This window comes from Amblyomma americanum, chromosome 2, assembly GCF_052857255.1.
Source record: "Amblyomma americanum isolate KBUSLIRL-KWMA chromosome 2, ASM5285725v1, whole genome shotgun sequence".
Classification (NCBI taxonomy): Eukaryota; Metazoa; Arthropoda; class Arachnida; order Ixodida; family Ixodidae; genus Amblyomma; species Amblyomma americanum.
In genome coordinates this window covers 57,013,141-57,032,234 of record NC_135498.1, presented here as the reverse complement: position 1 = coordinate 57,032,234, position 19,094 = coordinate 57,013,141, and the positions used below count along the sequence as shown (strand labels likewise).

The window sequence follows — 19,094 nt, the reverse complement described above, 5'->3', positions numbered from 1 at the left end:
GTATATGGCTTGAAGGGCAGTGAGAAGTCACCTTGCAGAAAAAGAGAAGAGAAGACAAAACATCAAAAGCACTTATGCAGGCCTGTACACTTGTGCATGGGCTGCACCCCAAATTTTTGGCACAGTTTTGTCATCATCATCATCAGCAGCAGCAGCAGCAGCAGCAGCAGCAACAGCAGCAGCGCCGGCAGCAGCCTGACTATGCCCGCTGCAGGGCTAAGGCCTCTCCCATGTCTCTACAATTAACCATCCGCGCCCACCGTATGCCCGTAACCTTCGTAATCTCATCCACCGACCTAGCTTTCTGCCACCCCCTGCTACATTAGCCTTCTCTTGGAAGCCACGCCGTTACCCTTACTGCCAAAACCGACACTTCACTTCATCACATGTTCATAGCTACTGCTTTTGTCGTGAGCACATATCAACCAGGCGAGATTTACTTCTCACGCCGTAGCACTGCAAAGCGATGTATTTGCCTCCAATGCACCTTGGCAACATGTCAGTAGGCGCTCTCTACTGAGCTTTCTCAAGCAATGAATAACCAGAATATACTGTCAGCACTCTGCACAAATATATGAGGAAGGAGAAAGCACAAACTGCGAGCCCTAAGTTCTGAGAAAAGGACCATCAATTTTTCAGCGCTCCACTACACCATTTGTGGGAAGCAAAGGCAGCAGTCACAGTTCCCTGCACACGCATATGCACATATGCACACACACACACACACATGCACACACATATACACACAAAAGAACCCCTGCAAAACAGACCTACTGCCAGCGCTGACAAGGAAAGATGGCAGCATAAAATGCAGTGCAGCCCTTTATATACGTGGCAACAACACCATAAGCAAGCAGAACAAGCACACAAGGTACACTCCAACTAGACAAAAAACTAACAGAAAACGGAGTGTCACGCTAAGCTGAAAGTGAAACACGTTGCAGATGCCCACAGCCAACATGGCCCCATGAGACAATGATGGCATTGTACATGATTTTCCCGCCAGTGATGGGAAGGGCCACATTTGACAAAGTCATGAAGGCCATTTGAAGCGGCCAGCAGTAGCTGCACTCAAGTTTAAGTCATTGGGAGACACGGACTTCTTTCTTGTCTGCCGCTACGACTTGTGCCCAGAAATGGGGGAGGAAGGCAACATCTTGGCGGCTTGCACCGATGAAGTCCTGCAGTACAAGAGAGAAAGAAAGGCAAGATTAATGAAAACACAGCTGTGTACTGTCAGGCTGGCAAGTTGCAAAGGGATCGCTGTCATATGCAACACTAAGAGCTACACAATTCAGCAAACAAACTGAATCAATGAATTCAGGATTAATTAACCATTAGTATCCACCTCAGTGAATCCAATGGCTAAACAAAGCTATATGAATTTTACAGAAGCTTCACAGTGTAAGAAAAAAATAATGCCTTAGAGATTTCCTTAGAGACCCTTCCCACCATCTCTATTTATACTACATACCGTATAAACGCGTGTAAGGGCCGCACCCGTGTAAGGGCCGCACCCCGTATTCCCAAAGGAAATATTTGAAAAAAAAAAAATCCGTGTAAGGGCCGCACCCAAACTTTCCAGGAAACACGCAAGAATAGCCTTCGAAATACATGTGCACAGGAGCTTCGAGGTGCCACCCATGGATGGCGCCCGAGGCCGCGGGTCATCATCATAATCTTTTATTCTGCCGCGAGCTTCTGCTACTGTACTTCCACTATCCGTATCGGCATCGGTATCGCCAGGTCTAACTTTGTTCTGTTCTGGCTGTCAAAGCATGCGTTTTTTGGTGGTTGTGTTAGCGTGGTCGATCGGCATAGTTGTTGCTCTCGTGCACTGTCGTTCTTCACTTTTTCATGAACTGCCTCCAAGCATTGTCACTGTTGCACGATTGGCAAGCACCTCAACAGCTACACGGCGGGCTTTAAACTGAAAGTAGTGGAGTTCGCTCTCGAACACGGCAAGCGTGCCGCGGGCAGAAAATTTGACGTGGACGAGAAGTGTGTCCGACGGTGGTGCGGACAAAGGGATGCGTTGAAGAATACCAGCTCCAAAAAGCGCGCTTTCCGAGGCAAGCCATGCAAAATTTCCTGAGCTAGAAGAAGAGCTGCTATGCTATTCAATGGAAGTGCGGAACAACGGCTACGCGTTGACAACAGACATGCTGCGCGTGAGGGCACAAGCCTTGGCGCGTGCTAAAAGCATACCGCACGAGGACTTCAAGGCTAGTGCCGGCTGGGTACGAAGATTTCTGAAGAGGAAGGGCCTATCATTTCGGCGAAGGACCATGCTGTGCCAGCAGCTGCCCCCCGATTACACCGACAAGGTGCTCAGCTTTCAGAAGTATGTCATCGGTCTGCGTCGTGAGCACAACTATATATTTTCGCAGATAGCGAACGCCGACCAGACCCCCGTGTGGTTCGACTGTCCCGAGAGCGGCACAGTTGAACTGAAAGGAAAGAAGAGTGTTTTCGTGCGGACAACCGGCGCGGAGTGCCAACGGTGTACCGTTATGCTGTGCGTCACCGCGGATGGGCGGAAGCTGCCCACCTATGTCATCCTGAAAAGAAAAACGATTCCTAAAGGCGTTTTTCCCAAGGGAATTGTAGTTCGCGCCCACGAAAAGGGCTTGATGGACGATGAGCTTGTGCTCGACTGGGTAAAAAGCGTTTGGGAGAAGCGCCCAGACGCCATGCTGGCCCGACGATCGCTCCTCGTCTTGGACAGCTTCCGCGGTCACTTGACGCGTAGGGTTAAGGAACGCCTGCGCGGTATCCGCACAGACATGGCCGTGATACAGGGCGGCCTCACCGGCATGCTGCAACCCCTGGATGTAAGCGTCAATCGGCCTTTTAAGGTTGAATTTCGAAGGCAGTATTCGGAATGGATAACCAATGGCAATCACGACGAGACGCCGACAGGGCGGCTTAAAAGGGCACCGCTCGCGACTGTGCTTGGATGGATTTTGTCCGCGTGAAGTTCCGTGTCGACCGACATTGTAACCCGGAGTTTCAAAGTGACCGGAATTTCAAACAGTTTAGACGGGACCGAAGACGACTTTCTGTGGGCTGAACATTTACCTGAACACAGCACCAGCTCGGAGTCTGAAGACTCCGTGAGTGATGCCTGAATGGTAAATAAATGCCACGCATTCCAGATTGCTTTGCTTTCACTTGAAAAAAAAATTTTTTTTCGAAAATCGCGTGTATGGGCCGCACCCCGAAATTTGCCCCCCGAATCTGGGAAAAAAAGTGCGGCCCTTACACGCGTTTATACGGTACTTTCCCTATTTTCATCACACCAATTGACACTGCAGAAGCACCTAAACAGCCTGAATTCAGCATTCTTGTGAACCACCTATGAACTGTGCAGGTACCACCCAATCCATTTAAAATTAACATTTGGAGAAAAACAGATTTCATTTTTTTGTTACAATTTATGCACTTTCTATGTAGTTTGTTTGGGCACTCTAAAAAAATCAAACAATCACGTGAACAAAGTTTTTAAAAAAACTCCTAAAGCTTATGCTTGTTGCATAAATCGTGAGATTCAGCGAGAGCTAGTGTTTGGTTTATGGTTTATGTATTAACATCCCAAAGCAACTCAGGCTATGAGAGACGCCATAGTGAAGGGCTCCGCAAATTTCGATTTCGACCACCTGGGGTTCTTTAACGTGCCCTGACATCACACGGTACATGGGCCTCCAGAATTTCGCCTCCATCGAAATTCGACCCCTCGTCTTTCGGGTCAGCAGCCAAATGCCATAACCAGTGAGCAACCGGATGGTCTACAGATGTCATAATTTCCTTTAAATCTCTTCCTTCCTTTAATCCCTTCCTTCATGGTACAGTCCACGTGTTCCCCCCCCTGCAAGACTGCTACTGCGCCTTTTCTTTCCACTATTTCATTTATTTTACCCTCTGGGCTTTCGCATTACATAACCCTTGCGTGGACGGGCACTCTCTATGGCTTAAGCGCATTGAGCTTGCTTCTGCCTCCAGCTGTGCTATGCTGTGGCATTCTGCTAGCAAGCTGGGGGCCACGAGTTTTAACCCGCCAGGCTGTTGCGGGGACAAAGCTACATGTCGGCAATCAGCGAAGATGTCCACACATATAGTTCTTGCTCTAAAAGCTTCTCTGCTCGATGCGAGTTTGTTGAGAGGGCTAGCCAAAACAATGCTGCTTCCAGCCTCCACTGCAAATTCATCTTTTGAAACTGCGTGCTTTAGTGCGTCACCTTAAAAAGACACTGAAGACCAATTGAAGTAGGACTTATAAGCGAAGCTCTTATAAGCGAGACAAGACAATAAAACAAAACACAGGTGTTGTCATCACTGGCCAATTTCAAAAGGAAATTGCATGCTTCAACACTGAATGACTGCAGGGCCCCATCACAGAGTCCAGCGCAGAATGACTGCAGGCCCATCACATAAGAATGGCCCTACAAACAGCTAAGGTGCTGTTATCGCCGTAAGCACAACTAGCAAGCCACAACTAATGCACTGGGGCAACTGTACACTTTGAGACTCATTATCATTATAGAATTATTGACTGCCACCAAAGATTCGGCTGGTTGAAGGTATAACCTCTTCTTGAAAGCCAAGCCAAGGGGCATGTCAGGATGTGGCAGTAGCCAGCAATGTCTTAAAAAGACAGCTTTTTGCAGGGTGCAACCAGTGGTGCAAAAGCATTCACTAATGACAGAGCAGCCAGAGCTGTGTGATGTTGTCACAGTTGACAGTGACTTTACTTTAGTCTGCAACAACTTTTTCTGGCAATGGAGCAGAATAAGTAACAGAGCCAAAACATATGCCCTCTCTTCCTACAGAGCGAAGTATACTCCCTGCTCACAGTTATTACTAGCTTTCTCTTAAAACACAGTTAATTCTCAATACTCGCTACTTAAGACACATCTCTAACATAACTTCCAGCCTTCAGCATTGAAAGTGAAGAAAAAGCAGTTTTCTTGATTAAAACGAATCTGCTAAGCATATCTAGTTACAACAAGCTTCCACAGTAATGTTCCAGCTGCCCCAGTGATGGTTTGAACGTACCGCAAAGAGCAAATGCACTAGGCAGCCAAACAAACCATCGTGCGACCGAGCCATTTGATGGAATGACAGTTATGAACACTCCATCCCTGTAGTTTTCCCTTCAGTGCCAAAAAAAACCTGCTGCCGAGTACTGGCAATCTTCACAAAATCGGAGTCGCTGTGGCAGTGTCATGACAGAACCATGCCATTTGCCCCATTGCGTGAATGTTTTGCCGGTACACTCTGAAAAAGTTTTCGCAGTTTGGCTGTAAAATATACATCTTAGGAGCCTTGTTACATGAACATTTGAATGCTGATCAGATAGAAGAGGCAGTGTCATTTCGCGAGTTCTCTGGTGCCAGCGATGTAGACAGCATGGGGACCGAAAATTTGCATGCTGTTTAGTGGAGCACATGCAGGACCATGACAGCGCAGTTTGTATGGCATACCAAGACTATATTTCTAAACAGATGTTTTGCATGGACCTATGTAAATACAAGGTACTATTTTTAACAACCATCGCTGAGCTCACAGGACTAATGAAAGCATGAGGAGTATTGTGTATGACTGTCCCTGCAATGGGAGTCCTTATTACAGCGTATGTGTAAGGTGATTTGTTATCCATGGAGAGACAGAAGGGGGGAGGTTCTATTATTATTTACTCCAACTTCATTTCATTATAAATTCTTTTCACACTTCGTTATTGCACCATGCCTATGCTGTGGCTAGAAACACGGACTCAAAACAGGAGGTCAGTAAAGACCAAATAGAATTGGATGAAAAGACTATCACAGTGGCCTACGTTCGTTACATTGCTTGGTTTATGGTTTAGGCAGGTTTAACATCTCACAGCGACTCAGACTATCAGGGAAGCCATAGTGAACGGCTCCGGAAATTTCACCGACATTGCATAGTACACAGGCTTCTAGAATTTTGCCGATATCGGCCGATATCGAACCCGTGTCTTTCGGGTCAGCAGCAGAGCGCATTAACCACTGAGCCACCACAGCGGCCTGTTACATGGCTTCCACTGTTAACGTACAGAGAGAGAAAGGCGCATTTGATCCTAGAAAATTGTGCAAAGGGAATACAATCTCACATTGGTCTCACTTTCCACCTGTGTTGTATCTAAAGTTAACACGTGGCCATTAAAGTTTATAAGCACGAGAAAACTGATAAATCAGTTGCTGGGGCCATTGTGTCAATAAAACAAGCACCAATCATCAGGTGAAGAAAATACCAAGCACATACCTGACATTAATTGCAACAGCTGTATTTAACTTATATGAAGGTGAATTTGGAGCGCATGACACAGGTTTCGAAAATAAAGTTACTTATTTATATGATGTGTGTTGTTTCCCATAGAATATTGCAAATTTTTCGTAAAGAATTTGAGAAATTTTTAATTTTCCACCACAGAAAATTACAGTAGGTATATAATAACAACCTTTTTCATGTTTTCCCTTGCGACTCAATGACAAACCAGCAAAAAGGAAGCCATCTGTGGCTGACACCGCTATAGATGGTGCCACTGTTTACCAATAATGATTCTGGCAATAACTGCTGCTGTCTTGTTAAACAGCAAACTCACATAAAATACGGGCAATGATGCAGCGCTGCTACCTCTGCCATTTGGAGTTGAAATAGTATACAGTAGCCGACGGGTAATTCGGACTCCAATAATTCGGACTTGTAGGATATTTCGGACCTCGATGAGGCGCCGTCAGTCACTCCATAGAAGCACATACATATTTGCGACGGATATTTCGGACATCAAAAGTCCGAAAGGTCGATTTTTCGGACTAATTTCAGTCGCCTGCGGGCCAAAATCGGCCATCTTATCGGCTTTTCACTGGCGCAAAAGGTGCCATCTTGGATTGAGGTGGATCTACACTGCAGTTTGATTGGCTTGACATAATTTTGGTACTTTATTGTTGCCAGTAGAGGTCCCTGCGATCTCTGACACTTCGACGTAGCACCCGGATTGTCATCGCCGTCAACTTGTTTTTGTCGCCGACGTTGTCGCGGGCAGTTATTGCTTATCCCATAAGTTGAAAATTGATTGTTGGGGGGAAGGAAATTGTGCACGAGCTATCTCGCATCTTGGCCCGAAGGAATAAAGGAGGGACCGAGAGAAGGAAGTAAGAAAGAGGTGCCGTAACGGAGGGCTCCGGAATAATTTTGACCACCTGGGGATCTTTATCACACAGCACACAGGCGCCTTAGCATTTCGCCTCCATCGAAACGCGGCCACCGTGGTCGGGATCCAACCCGGGTACTCGGGATCAGTAGCCGAGCACCCTAACCACTGAGCCACCGCGGCGGGTCCCATACGTTTGCCATTCATCATTTCGTCACTTGGGTTCCTCTGACCGCGTCCACCGAGTGGCGCTCAGTCTTCACGAAGTTACATCCGTACGCCGTTTTGTGATTGCGTCCGGCAGTTCCGTCGCTTTCCGGTCACTTTCAAACTCCGGGTTACAATGTCGGTCGACACGGAATTCCACGCGGACAAAATCCATCCAAGCACAGTCGCGAGCGGTGCCCTCTTAAGCCGCCCTGTCGGCGTCTCGTCGTGATTGCCATTGGCCATCCATTCCGAATACTGCCTTCGAAATTTAACCTTAAAAGGCCGATTGAAACTTACATCCAGGGGTTGCAGCATGCCGGTGAGGCCGCCTGGTATCACGGCCATGTCTGTGCGGATACCGCGCAGGCGTTCCTTAACCCTACCTGTCAAGTGACCGCGGAAGCTGTCCAAGACGAGAAGCGATCGTCGGGCCAGCATGGCGCCTGGGCGCTTCTCCCAAACGCTTTTTACCCAGTCGAGCACAAGCTCATCGTCCATCCAGCCCTTTTCTTGGGCGCGAACTACAATTCCCTTGGGGAAAACGCCTTTAGGAATCGTTTTTCTTTTCAGGGTGACATAGGGGGGGCAGCTTCCGCCTGTCCGCAGTGACGCACAGCATAACGGTACACCGTTGGCGCTCTGCGCCGGTTGTCAGCACGAAAACACTCTTCTTTCCTTTCAGTTCAACTGTGCAGCTCTCGGAACAGTCGAACCACACGGGGGTCTGGTCGGCATTCGCTATCTGCGAAAATATATAGTTGTGCTCACGATGCAGACCGATGACATACTTCTGAAAGCTGAGCACCTTGTCGGTGTAGTCGGGGGGCAGCCGCTGGCACAGCGTGGTCCTTCGCCGAAATGATAGGCCCTTCCTCTTCAGAAATCTTCGTACCCAGCCGGCACTAGCCTTGAAGTCCTCGTGCGGTATGCTTTTAGCACGCGCCAAGGCTTGTGCCCTCACGCGCAGCATGTCCGTTGTCAACGCGTAGCCGTTGTTCCGCACTTCCATTGAATAGCATAGCAGCTCTTCTTCTAGCTCAGGAAATTTGCATGGCTTGCCTCGGAAAGCGCGCTTCTTGGAGCTGGTATTCTTCAACGCATCCATTTGTCCGCACCACCGTCGGACACACTTCTCGTCCACGTCAAATTTTCTGCCCGTGGCACGCTTGCCGTGTTCGAGAGCGAACTCCACTACTTTCAGTTTAAAGCCCGCCGTGTAGCTGTTGAGGTGCTTGCCCTTCGTGCAACAGTGACAATGCTCGGAGGCAGTTCATGAAAAAGTGAAGAACGACAGCGCACGGGAGAAACAACTATGCCGAGTGACCACGCTAACACAACCACCAAAAAACGCATGCTTTGACAGCCAGAACAGAACAAAGTTAGACATGGCGATACCGATGCCGATACGGATAGCGGAAGTACGGTAGCAGAAGCTCGCGGCAGAAGAAAAGATGATGATGATGACCCGCGGCCTCGGGCGCCACCCATGGGCGGCACCTCGAAGCTCCTGTACGCATGTATTTCGAAGGCTATTCTTGCGTGTTTCCTGGAAAGTTTGGGTGCGGCCGTTACACGGATTTTTTTTTTTTTCATATATTTCCTTTGGGAATACGGGGTGCGGCCCTTACACGGGTGCGGCCTTTACACGCGTTTATACGGTAAATGCGGTGACCTTGCTGTCTAGCGTGTACAGTGAAAGCACAACTTTGGCACAAATACAGGCGCAAATCGTCGCCAGCAAGAGAAATTTGTTGCGAGGTAAAATCAGTGGCATTTTTAAGCCGATTTCATTTCAATAAAGTGGTTTTTTTGTACTTCACGAATTTTTCGGACTGTTCGATTATTCGGACCACTTTCCGAGTCCCTTTGAGTCCGAAAAATTGGTCGGTGACTGTATGTGAAAAGGAACCTAACTGCCCGAGCGCCTCTTCAAGTTCTCAAGCCCGCGTAGACTACTCGCAGGTAGACAGCATCCTGCAAGCTTGCTCTTGACAGCATAACTTATCATAGCCGGGCAGGTCAGCAGCCACTGGAACCCCACATTACAGCCAGAAGCACCATAAGCTAGCCTTCAACTAAAGCAAAACTATCATGAGACTTCAGACTTCCACAGACAAAGGCATAACAAAAGTGGAATAGTAGTAATCAAAAAGGTCCAGTTAATGGTTCAGCAAAAATGACATCAATAAAGCGCAGGAAAAAACAATATGCATCATCTAATGAAGACAGTACTTAGACATGGAAACTCAGCCAGCTGCAGCACATGTTCATGTGATGTTCATGATGGCAAACTTAAACTGAACTGACCTACACTTTGGAATGAACATGGAAAGCCTGCAATAATTTCTTGGCACTGGGGTCCACTCTTAACAAGGAGAATAAATAAAGCGTTAACGAAAAAATTCCCAAACGCATGCAGTATTGTGAATGCACCGTGCAGTAAGAACCCTGTATAAAGAAGTGCACAGGACCACAAAATTGCTTCTTTATCGAGATCAGTTTGTTATGTCAATTGTGCGCCCTTACAGCCCTCAATGAAGTTGGGTTAGTATCTTGACAGAAATAAAGCTTTATTCTGGGTGGGTACAACACGTAGTCAGTGGAAGTAATTTTGTTTCCACCTCTCAGAATGCGCAACTAAAGCTAAACTGATATTTTCATGCCCGACAGCGTGACAAGTCAGGAATATCTGGGATTCGAGAATGTCCATCGACGAGTTACTTGGGACAATGAGTTGCACAAGTGAAGTAAGTGTCGAATAATTCTGGAAGCATGGCAGAAAGATAAGAGCAACTTATTTATGCATGCTGTCAGCATGGGCTTCTTTTATTTTTTAATGCTGCAGCATCTAAAGGCACTTGAATAACAACGCATTGGTATTGTGAAATTATTACCAAAGAAAGCATCAAGCCTTTCCATGCATGTCCTATTATAGGTCTCCTCAATTTGGCTGCACTTTCTGCACGAGTTCAAGAGGTCCAACACTCTCGCACTCGATTTGACAAAGCAGCTAGAGCCACCTGTACTTCAGCACTCGATTTGACTTCGTGCTGCACAAGTTCTTCTGCACTACTGCACTAGCCTCCCGGCAAGTTCTCTTCTCGTGTAAGTAGTGCAAGGCACCTGGCGCATTCCATAGCAGACAAGTAGCAGACGGCCCCACGGCCATGCTTGTTTTAGTGAGCAGCGTTGAGACCATGGTTGAGACGGGCGCGTGCCCAAGACAGATGCGGCCTCTGCGCCGTGTCCTCACCAAACAGCTGAAATTACAGTGTGCATACGTGCGTGCGCAAGTGTGTATGTGCGTGTCTGTGCACACACGTAAGCGACTGGCTGGCAGGCACACTGAGTATGAGTGCTCGCCTTTCTGTCCAACCTCGCACTTGCTTTGCACCATTTCTCTTTTGTGTGCAAATGTTAATACACACAGCACGATGGAGCGTTTGTGCAGATGGTGAGATGTTTTTAATACTAGGTGATCGCAACATTTGTGATGACTCGCTGCGAGGCTGCCGTCAACCCATGCCTTCGCCTGCCAGTCAGTCTATGACTGTTGCTCCACCGCCACCATCTGCAGACAGTGAACGAGAGTTGTAGAGTTCAAATACAGTCGAGCTCACTTATAACGAACCTGACAGTCATGTGGATTGCGTTCGTTATATTCAAGATTCGTAGTAAGTGTACTTCCCATCTTACAGCCAAAAATACAAAGTCGGACAGTGTGAGCTCCTTTATACGCGCCTGGTTAATCAAACTAGGCCCTATTACTGCACTTCCCAAGCATCTCCATCGCAGTCATATACTTCTCGCTGATACGCTTGGTCTAGGTACTGGTACTGGCATGCGATATAACTAATCACGAGAAGCGCGCGCGGTAGCAGATCGTAGGTCGGCCTCCTCATCATCGTCTTCATCAGATTACTGGCAATGCGAAAGTTCTCGTAATTCGCGTACTATTATTTTCATCACTGCACGGCTTTTCAATCACAGCATCATCATCCGCACCAACGAAATCATTCCCGGCGACAGTCAGGTCAGCTGCGCATCTACAACACGTTGCCACAAATCCATATGCATCCGATAATAATGGTATTCAACAGCCTCCTCCATCATTCCTGGGTCCCTAAATGCTGCCTTACAGAAGCAGTTTTTGATGTACTCCGCAGTCAGTTTCATTCATGGGACCTTATCATACCACGGCGGGAGGCAGAGAAATTTGAACTGGCACGTCGCTGCACCAGGTCGGTCAATTGCTATCAGTATGCGCTAGTGACATGCCGCCAACAGGAAAACATGAGCACGTGAGAACTGTGACCATGTCAAGAGGCTTGTCTTGCTCGTCGTGTGCGGTGGCACAAGTGCGTAGTCACCGCAGTGAGGGAAGGGTGCATGTGATGTGCCACAGGCTTGCCGAGCATGGAAGGACATTCAATTTCTTTTTCGCTAAGGCATAGTTGAGCACAACCAGGCACTCAGTGCACATGTCACTAGCTGTTATCCCCATGGCCCTTCTAAACTTATCCCTAGTGGCACAATGGTGGAATAAAAAAAGTATTGCATTATTCAAGCTTTTGTGTTGTGCACGTAGCTTATGAGAACGTAGCTTCCGAAGCACTGTGCCTTGAGAGTCTTCCTGATGACAAAGGCGACTGGTCACTGCACTCATGTTCCTGGATATAAAACTGCTAACGCAAAGCTTGCCGCACTTAAAACAGTGCTAGGAGTTGCCTTTCCAGGCATGTGTTCTTGGTGACTGCATCTGGTAAAAGGTTTTGTCAGCATTCCATACGTTGCGTATTTCTTATTAATTTTTATTGTTTTTGCTTTCTTGGGTCATCGCGTTATTTCTGTAGGAATGCAAGCATTTAGTGGGAGGCTACAGTGGAAATCGCATAAGCACATTTAGTTTATCGTATGCCAACCTGAATGCAACAATAGTGCAGGTCGCAGCGGCGCCATCTGGTGTTAAAGCGTGAAAATATTTTGTGATAAATTTTTCGTATTTAGCCAAGGGTGTCCAAGTCGTATTGCGTAGATAGCCAGTTCCATGGCCAGTTAAGTCAAGCCAGGGCCCAATTTCTTTTAGGTAACTGAACCGAGCAAGTTTTTTATAACGTCATGTTGAGTTCTTTCGGGCCCTTCTGCCTACTGCCGAAATGACTACATTTGGCAAAGCTACCTTGGCGTAAAAATCCAAATCAAGGCAATCCACAGCCGGCCATGTCTTGTTAGGCTTAAGAACTGCCGAATCGTTACACAGGATCAAAATTGGGCAAGTTTATCCCTCCTTCGTTATGCTGCTGGCGAGGGGAGACAAAGCAAATATCACGTGTAGCATTACAACCCAATGAACATGCCTAAAAACCAATAACATTGACGAATTCTCTCTGAAGAAAGGTGACATGGGCGCCACCATCTTTACAAGGCTATTTTTCCTAGTGTGAGCAAGAGCACGCAAGCTAAATTCGAAAAACAGCATACGTAATGTGCTCGTACGCTAAACCTCAATTTAGAATAGCGTTTGGCGCATGCGCAGTACGCAGGACGCTATTTTATAGCGTTCACTATGTCTTTGCGTATGTCTCCGTACGCTCCACTAAAATCCTAATAACCAGGCAATTTCGTTGCAGTGGTGTTCACAACAAACTATTAAAATAAGAAACCAGCTAGGCCAAGTTATCTCCATTAAGCAGGTTGTTTTGTAGCAGACCGATTCATTGTTGAGGCATTTGATTATATTTGCAATGCTGCACGAGATGCAAGCACAGCACCCAACTCTTGGCTTGACATCAGAGAATGCTGCCTTGATACAGGGGTTAGCAGCCCAGTGCATATATGCTGACAGCAGAGATTTGCAAGACTTCTCATGTTAGCATTAACATGTCTCTTTTACAGACGTGTTAATGGGAAACGTGAAAGCTATGTATACTACATTTTCGTGATTCTAAACACCCCCTATTTTTGCAAAACAATTTGGAAAAAAAAAATTTGCATGCATATCTAAGTACCCCCTTTTTTGCAAGGAAGAGCACATAACCAAGGCCGCCATGCATGCTTGCTTATTCCGTCGTCGAGCTGGAGCTGTCAGAGCCACGAGGTGGCACAGCATCTCCAGCGCAATGTCTGGCTTCTTGTGTTGCTGCGTTTCAACACCACACTAAGGATAATGGCACAAAATGCCAAAAACCAGCCTGAGCGTTGCTTTGTTTGGTGTCAGTTGCTCGACAGCCCTAATGGAAGTCTGAATGAGTTTGCAGAGGGCTGCCTACAGCTTAAAGTTCAAGAAAACTGTAATCACATTACTGTAACCGCGTTTGCTGAAGATAATGGCAACCGCAGTGCTGCCACGAAATTCAACATCGACTGAACCTGCATCATTATGTGGAGGAAGTAGCAAGACCAGATTATCAAAGGCGGCGCAACACGTTAGAAGTTCACAGGACCACACGAGGGCACCAAATTCACAAATTAAATAAGTCTGAGTTTGTTCACAGCGAACGATGCAGGGTCTTCGCCGATGCAATCCAGATGAAAATAATGGAGACTGCAACAAGAATGCAGATTCCCCACAAAGTGTTTCGTTCAAGCAGGGGCTAGGTGGAGACTATGATGAGAAGAAATGAATTTTCTTTGATGAGACGCCGGACATGCCAAAAGCTGCCAGCTGATTTCGAAGAAACTTATCAGTTTTCGATCTCCACAGTGAACGCAGCTACGAGCTCGGCCAGAGCGGTAACGCTGACGAGGCGCCGGTGTATTTTGACATGCCGAGGGCGTGCACAGATAATGATATAGGAGCCAAAGAAGTGAAGGTAACGATGATAGGGTACAAAAAGCAGGGTGTCACAGTGATGCTGTGCATAACAGCTGACGGCCAAAAGTTCCGCCATACGTCATCCTCGACACGAAAGCTGCAAAAAGTATCACCATCAACCATCAGAAGGTGCAATTCAGATGCGTAGGAGCAGGCCCAAGTCGACACTGCAGCCGAGTCATTTAGGAATTTTCAATTACAAACCACTTCAACAGAACGGAAGACGGCCTGCTATGGGATCTGAAGAGCAGTGGCTCAAGCGGTGCGACAGACTTGAGTAGCAGTGAGTGTGACTATCAGATACAATCAGTCGATGCGCTGCCTGCAGCTAGTTTTGTTTTGAATGATTGCCAAATAAAATGTTATTTCTTGCACCAGTCTCGTCGAGATATCACTGCAAAAAGAAGGATGGGACGGTCTTTTTAAGATTTTTCAGATCTAAGCTCCCACTCACTTTGGGCAGCACGATCATAAAAAAAGGGGGGTGCCTAGATTTGAGTAAATACAGTACGTCAAGGTGATGCCGCAAAAAGTAGAAAGCGGTCAGCACTGACTGGTTTTTAATGTTGCTGCCAGTATTAATCTACTTCCTACTTCTTAGCTATTTCCTGCCAATCTGTCAAATTAAAGCTCTAAAACAATGAATTTTCTTTCATGTCCCAAAAATTTTCTCTCAGCTCCTGCTAGCTTCAAGAAGTAAACGATTTCCTTCAGCCCTGCATACCTACCTGATGGAGCAAAGTTTACTCCCCTCGTCATTTTTTTTTAATTTATTTAAGCATACTGTAAGCCTAGTTAGGCTCTTACAGGAGTGGGCAAAATAATGGGACAATTATACAAACAATAGCATATCCAGTATAACGGTATTTAGTTCCACCATGAGATACAAGAATACAGTAAAAGCTCGTTAATTTTAACTCGAAGGAGACCGGAAAATTGTTCGAATTAAGCGAAGTTTGAATTATCGAATGGGCGCTAGACTGAGCGGTCATTGCGCCTCACCACGCGGGCAGAAACCGAAACAGTCACATCTAGACTCGTTATCACGAGCTAGGCGCTACTACACGTTTGTGGCGGCCGATTCCGATAATTAAACTCATGTGGTCCTAATGGCAAAAGAAATAAACTAATCGGCCAGTTATGCGCTAGAAACAAGTACTGGAATGCATTCGCGTGAGCAGCAAGCTTTAGTGCTGGAATATACGACGCTATTTATGCTCCAAAACATACTCATGGCAAAGGGTTGGCAAAATTAAAAGTAATTAGTAAGCCTCAATTATATCGGCATCACTCAAAGGCCCCAACGTCTCCACACTGCTGTCCATGTAGCTAGTGGCAACAACAAAAAATTGGCTGTGGTTTAGTTCTGGTTAAACCTAGTCGAGTAGCGATAGCTACAGACCCCAGACCCCCAGCTGCGCTTAGGCTTCGCTCTTTACTTCATTTCTATGGCGATCCCTGGCCTCCTTCAGGCTGGCCGACTTCTCACCATCCATACTGCGGCCTCAACTATGGCTGCGGCGACGCAAGCTCTGCCCTTCTATACTCCCAGTTATCACACCTGCAGAGCGCAGAGTGTGTCGTCATACAGAGGGCGGAGTGAGCGCCCAACGGCAGGAGCAGTGGCCGTATGGCGACCGCGACGAGGCGAGTTGCCGGAGAATCGAGGCCCGTGGTGCCACATCACACAGAGGGCGCGGCGAGTGCCCAACGGCAGGAGCGGTGGCCGCACGGCGACCGCGATGAGCAGAGTTGCTGTAGAATTGAGGGCCGTAGTGCGACGTCACAGTGCGGCCATGGCTGAAAGTGCGGTGACGGTGAAGAAGCGAAAACCTGGCGTAATGTAGCTATCGCTACAAAAGCATGACTGCGGCAGCCGACCGAACCGCTGAACTGGCCGAACTAGCCGAACTGCGTTGTGTACGCCACATGATCGCGACCCAGTGACCACGGCACAACAAAAACCTGGAACGGATTGCGCCGAAGCATCAGTGGCACAGGCGAGTGCTCCGGCAGCGAAAACCTGCTACGGCATGCACCGGAGAGCGGGCTCCGTGAGCCTCGTGCACTCGGCATTTTGTTCTTTTCCATTGCTTTACATCTCCAGTAAATTTGGAGCGTGTTTTACTCACCATGGGTCAACTTCTATCTACGAGGAGCGGTGTCGGCCAGGGGCTCCTAGTTCAAAAGCGGATGCAGACTTTCGAATTATCGGGTTTTCCTTCAATGAAATACAAAAAGCTGTGCCGGGACCCGGGCGTCAGTTCGAATTAACCGTAAGTTCAAATTAACCGTAAGTTCAAATTAACAGAGTTCAAATTAACCATAAGTTCAAATTAACAGAGTTCAAATTATCAGAGTTCAAATTAACAGAGTTCAAATTAACAAGATTTTACATAGATATTGGTATTACAGGAGGAGGTCCTGAAGTAAAAACCATGCAAAGGCCAGTATAATGTCTAATATCAGACAAACATAAGTGTAATGGCATAAAGCCTGTGCTTTGGCTGTCTTTTATGAACGGTCAAGATGCAGGAGTGGCTGAATTAATATCATTTTCTGGTGCACAGTTCATAAGCTTGGATGAGGACGGTACTTCGGCTATTACAATAACTACTGGTGCTGAAGTTTCTATGGAATAAATTAGCACTTATTGCAAAAATGTGAATGGCTTCCTGGACAAGCCATTACGTGAGCCTGCAGCGCAGACGAACGAAAATTCTCCCTTACATTATAACATGCACCAGCTGATATGGTACAGCACAACCAGGTAAGTCTAAAGATGTAAAAGACTACACTGGTTTCTCGTTTTTCTCTTTCACTGGAATTGTCCCTGGCGCTCTACTATCTGGACAGCGTACACGGGTGGGTTACTGCTCACCATGCCTCAGGAGTGTGCCAGGTGGCTGGCCTGCAGCACAGCCAGTGAGGATGGCGGTGGGGGCATGGCCGCAGCCAGCGCCGCCGTCTGCGGCTGCTGCGGTGTGGACAGCATGTCAGCGGGACCCGCCGAGGGCCCACCATGTTTCTCTCTGCGCTCAGCGGCAGCTCGGCTCAGCAGGTACTGGGCCGCAAACTGGTGCTTTGGGTCCATGCGCATGTGCTCCATGTGATGTAGGAGCCCTGCAGTACAACACAACAGGATCCATCTGTGAGCTGCTGCCCACACAACACAAATCAACATACCAACCAGATGCAGCATCAAAGCGAGAATATCATATACCAGGGATATCCAAAAAGTCTCCCACTGTCTAGTTCAGGCCCTTTATGCCAGCAACTGTAGAAGTGTCTTTTGCTGTACCCCATTGCACACTGACAAAGATAAGACACTCGCGCTCTCAATGGACATTGTGCAAGTGCAGTTACAGCCACCAGTGCGCATATTTGCAGTTAGGCTTGAAGCACACACAGAGTGTCTCGAACATAACTGCACAGCCCACCTGCCTGGCCCATGTGAATGAAACTATGTAATAGTATAGGGACTGTGTGATGGCTGTCACGTAGCTTGTAAACAAACCAGCTCTTTCTGATAAAGGACATTTGCAATTTGATGTGCCCAATCCTATTTATTACTTGTGCGGCGAGGCGACAAGTTCATAAGTGAGATCTTTGCTCAATTGCCAAGCACCATTGGCTTTAATCGGTGCTCTGATATATGGCGTACACAAGGTAGGAGAAAATGCAGTTTTAGTTTATATGTACCGAGTATAATGCTACTGCATAGCAACATATGCTTTGTTTTTTGTGGTTTTATAGTTTTTGACATCCCAAAGTGACACAGGCTATGAGGGACATCGTAGTGGAGGGCTCCAGATAATTTTGACCACCTGGGGTTCATTAACGTGCACTGACGTCGCACGGTACATGGGTCTCTTAGCATTTCGCCTCCATCGAGATGCAACTGCTGCAGCTGGGATCAAACCCAAGTCTTCCGGGTCAGCAGCTGAGCACCATAACCAATGAGCCACCGTGGCTGCTTGCACCTGCTTTGTGGTTTTCATGTGGCTTTGTATGCATCGAACTGTGTTTGCTTGCTATTTCAGTCTGATCACGTCCCAGCCAAGTTTTTTGCATTACAGTTGCTTTATGTCATATATATGCTGGTAATCACTACTGCTGTTTAGCCAGGCACACTTTTGTTGTGAATATTCCTTGGAGAAATGGAGAAATTAAAAATAAAAACTTCAAAATTTTAAACTCAGCCAGTAGCCACCATGTTCAAAGCAAATTCAAAAGATGCCACACAGACATGGAAGGGCAACTTGCCAGGCAGCTAAATGGCATGAAAGATAGGCTGGATCACTTCCATACCTCCAAGGAATATTTTTATCACCCATCTCTTCCAGAATTTTGAGAGATGCCTGGGAGGTAAATTTTTTTCATTGGGATTCTACCATAGCAACGCATTATGCTGGTTAGTGCCTGCCAAACAGCTAGACTCATTTCCCCGAGTTCTCCTATGCCATTACAACTGCATTTGATACCGGTAGCGTACTGATTTGGTACAGCAGAAGGGGACCGCTCATCTATATATGCACAGTTTCTAATAAGGTTAGCAATGTGTGAATACAAGCCAATAGAGACTGTGCTCAGAAGCCTAGGTGCAAGAAAAAGCATGCTGTTCACTTCATGGACCCCCGTGAACCTTCAGTTGTTTGCGACATTCTGCTATCCTACGATAAAATGTATGTGGGCCAAGAGACCAGATATCCCAATGATTATTACAACGCGTGACAACTTGCTAAAACCTAGCATGGGTAGCAACCTGGCTTCCCAGAAGACTTGTGGCTGTCACCCTGTGTTTGATAACAAGTATTTGAAAGTTGTATCATAAGCAGTGCGCTGAAGAGATTTTTTAAGCATTTGTGATAATCAAAAAGGGGCACAGGTTGTATC

General features: G+C 47.1%; 1 protein-coding gene across 2 annotated transcripts in view; it reads right to left on the bottom strand.

The window, feature by feature from the left end:
- Positions 1-809: 809 nt before the first annotated feature.
- Positions 810-19,094, bottom strand: part of LOC144121302 (uncharacterized) — a 118,003-nt gene continuing 99,718 nt past the window's right edge. For both annotated transcript variants that reach the window (XM_077654445.1, XM_077654446.1), the window contains 2 exons: positions 17,080-17,321; positions 810-1,181 (listed from right to left, as the gene is read on the bottom strand). In XM_077654445.1, the coding sequence (XP_077510571.1) occupies positions 17,086-17,321 (236 nt within the window). In that variant the 3' untranslated portion in view covers positions 810-1,181; positions 17,080-17,085. The remainder of the gene's footprint in view (positions 1,182-17,079; positions 17,322-19,094) is intronic.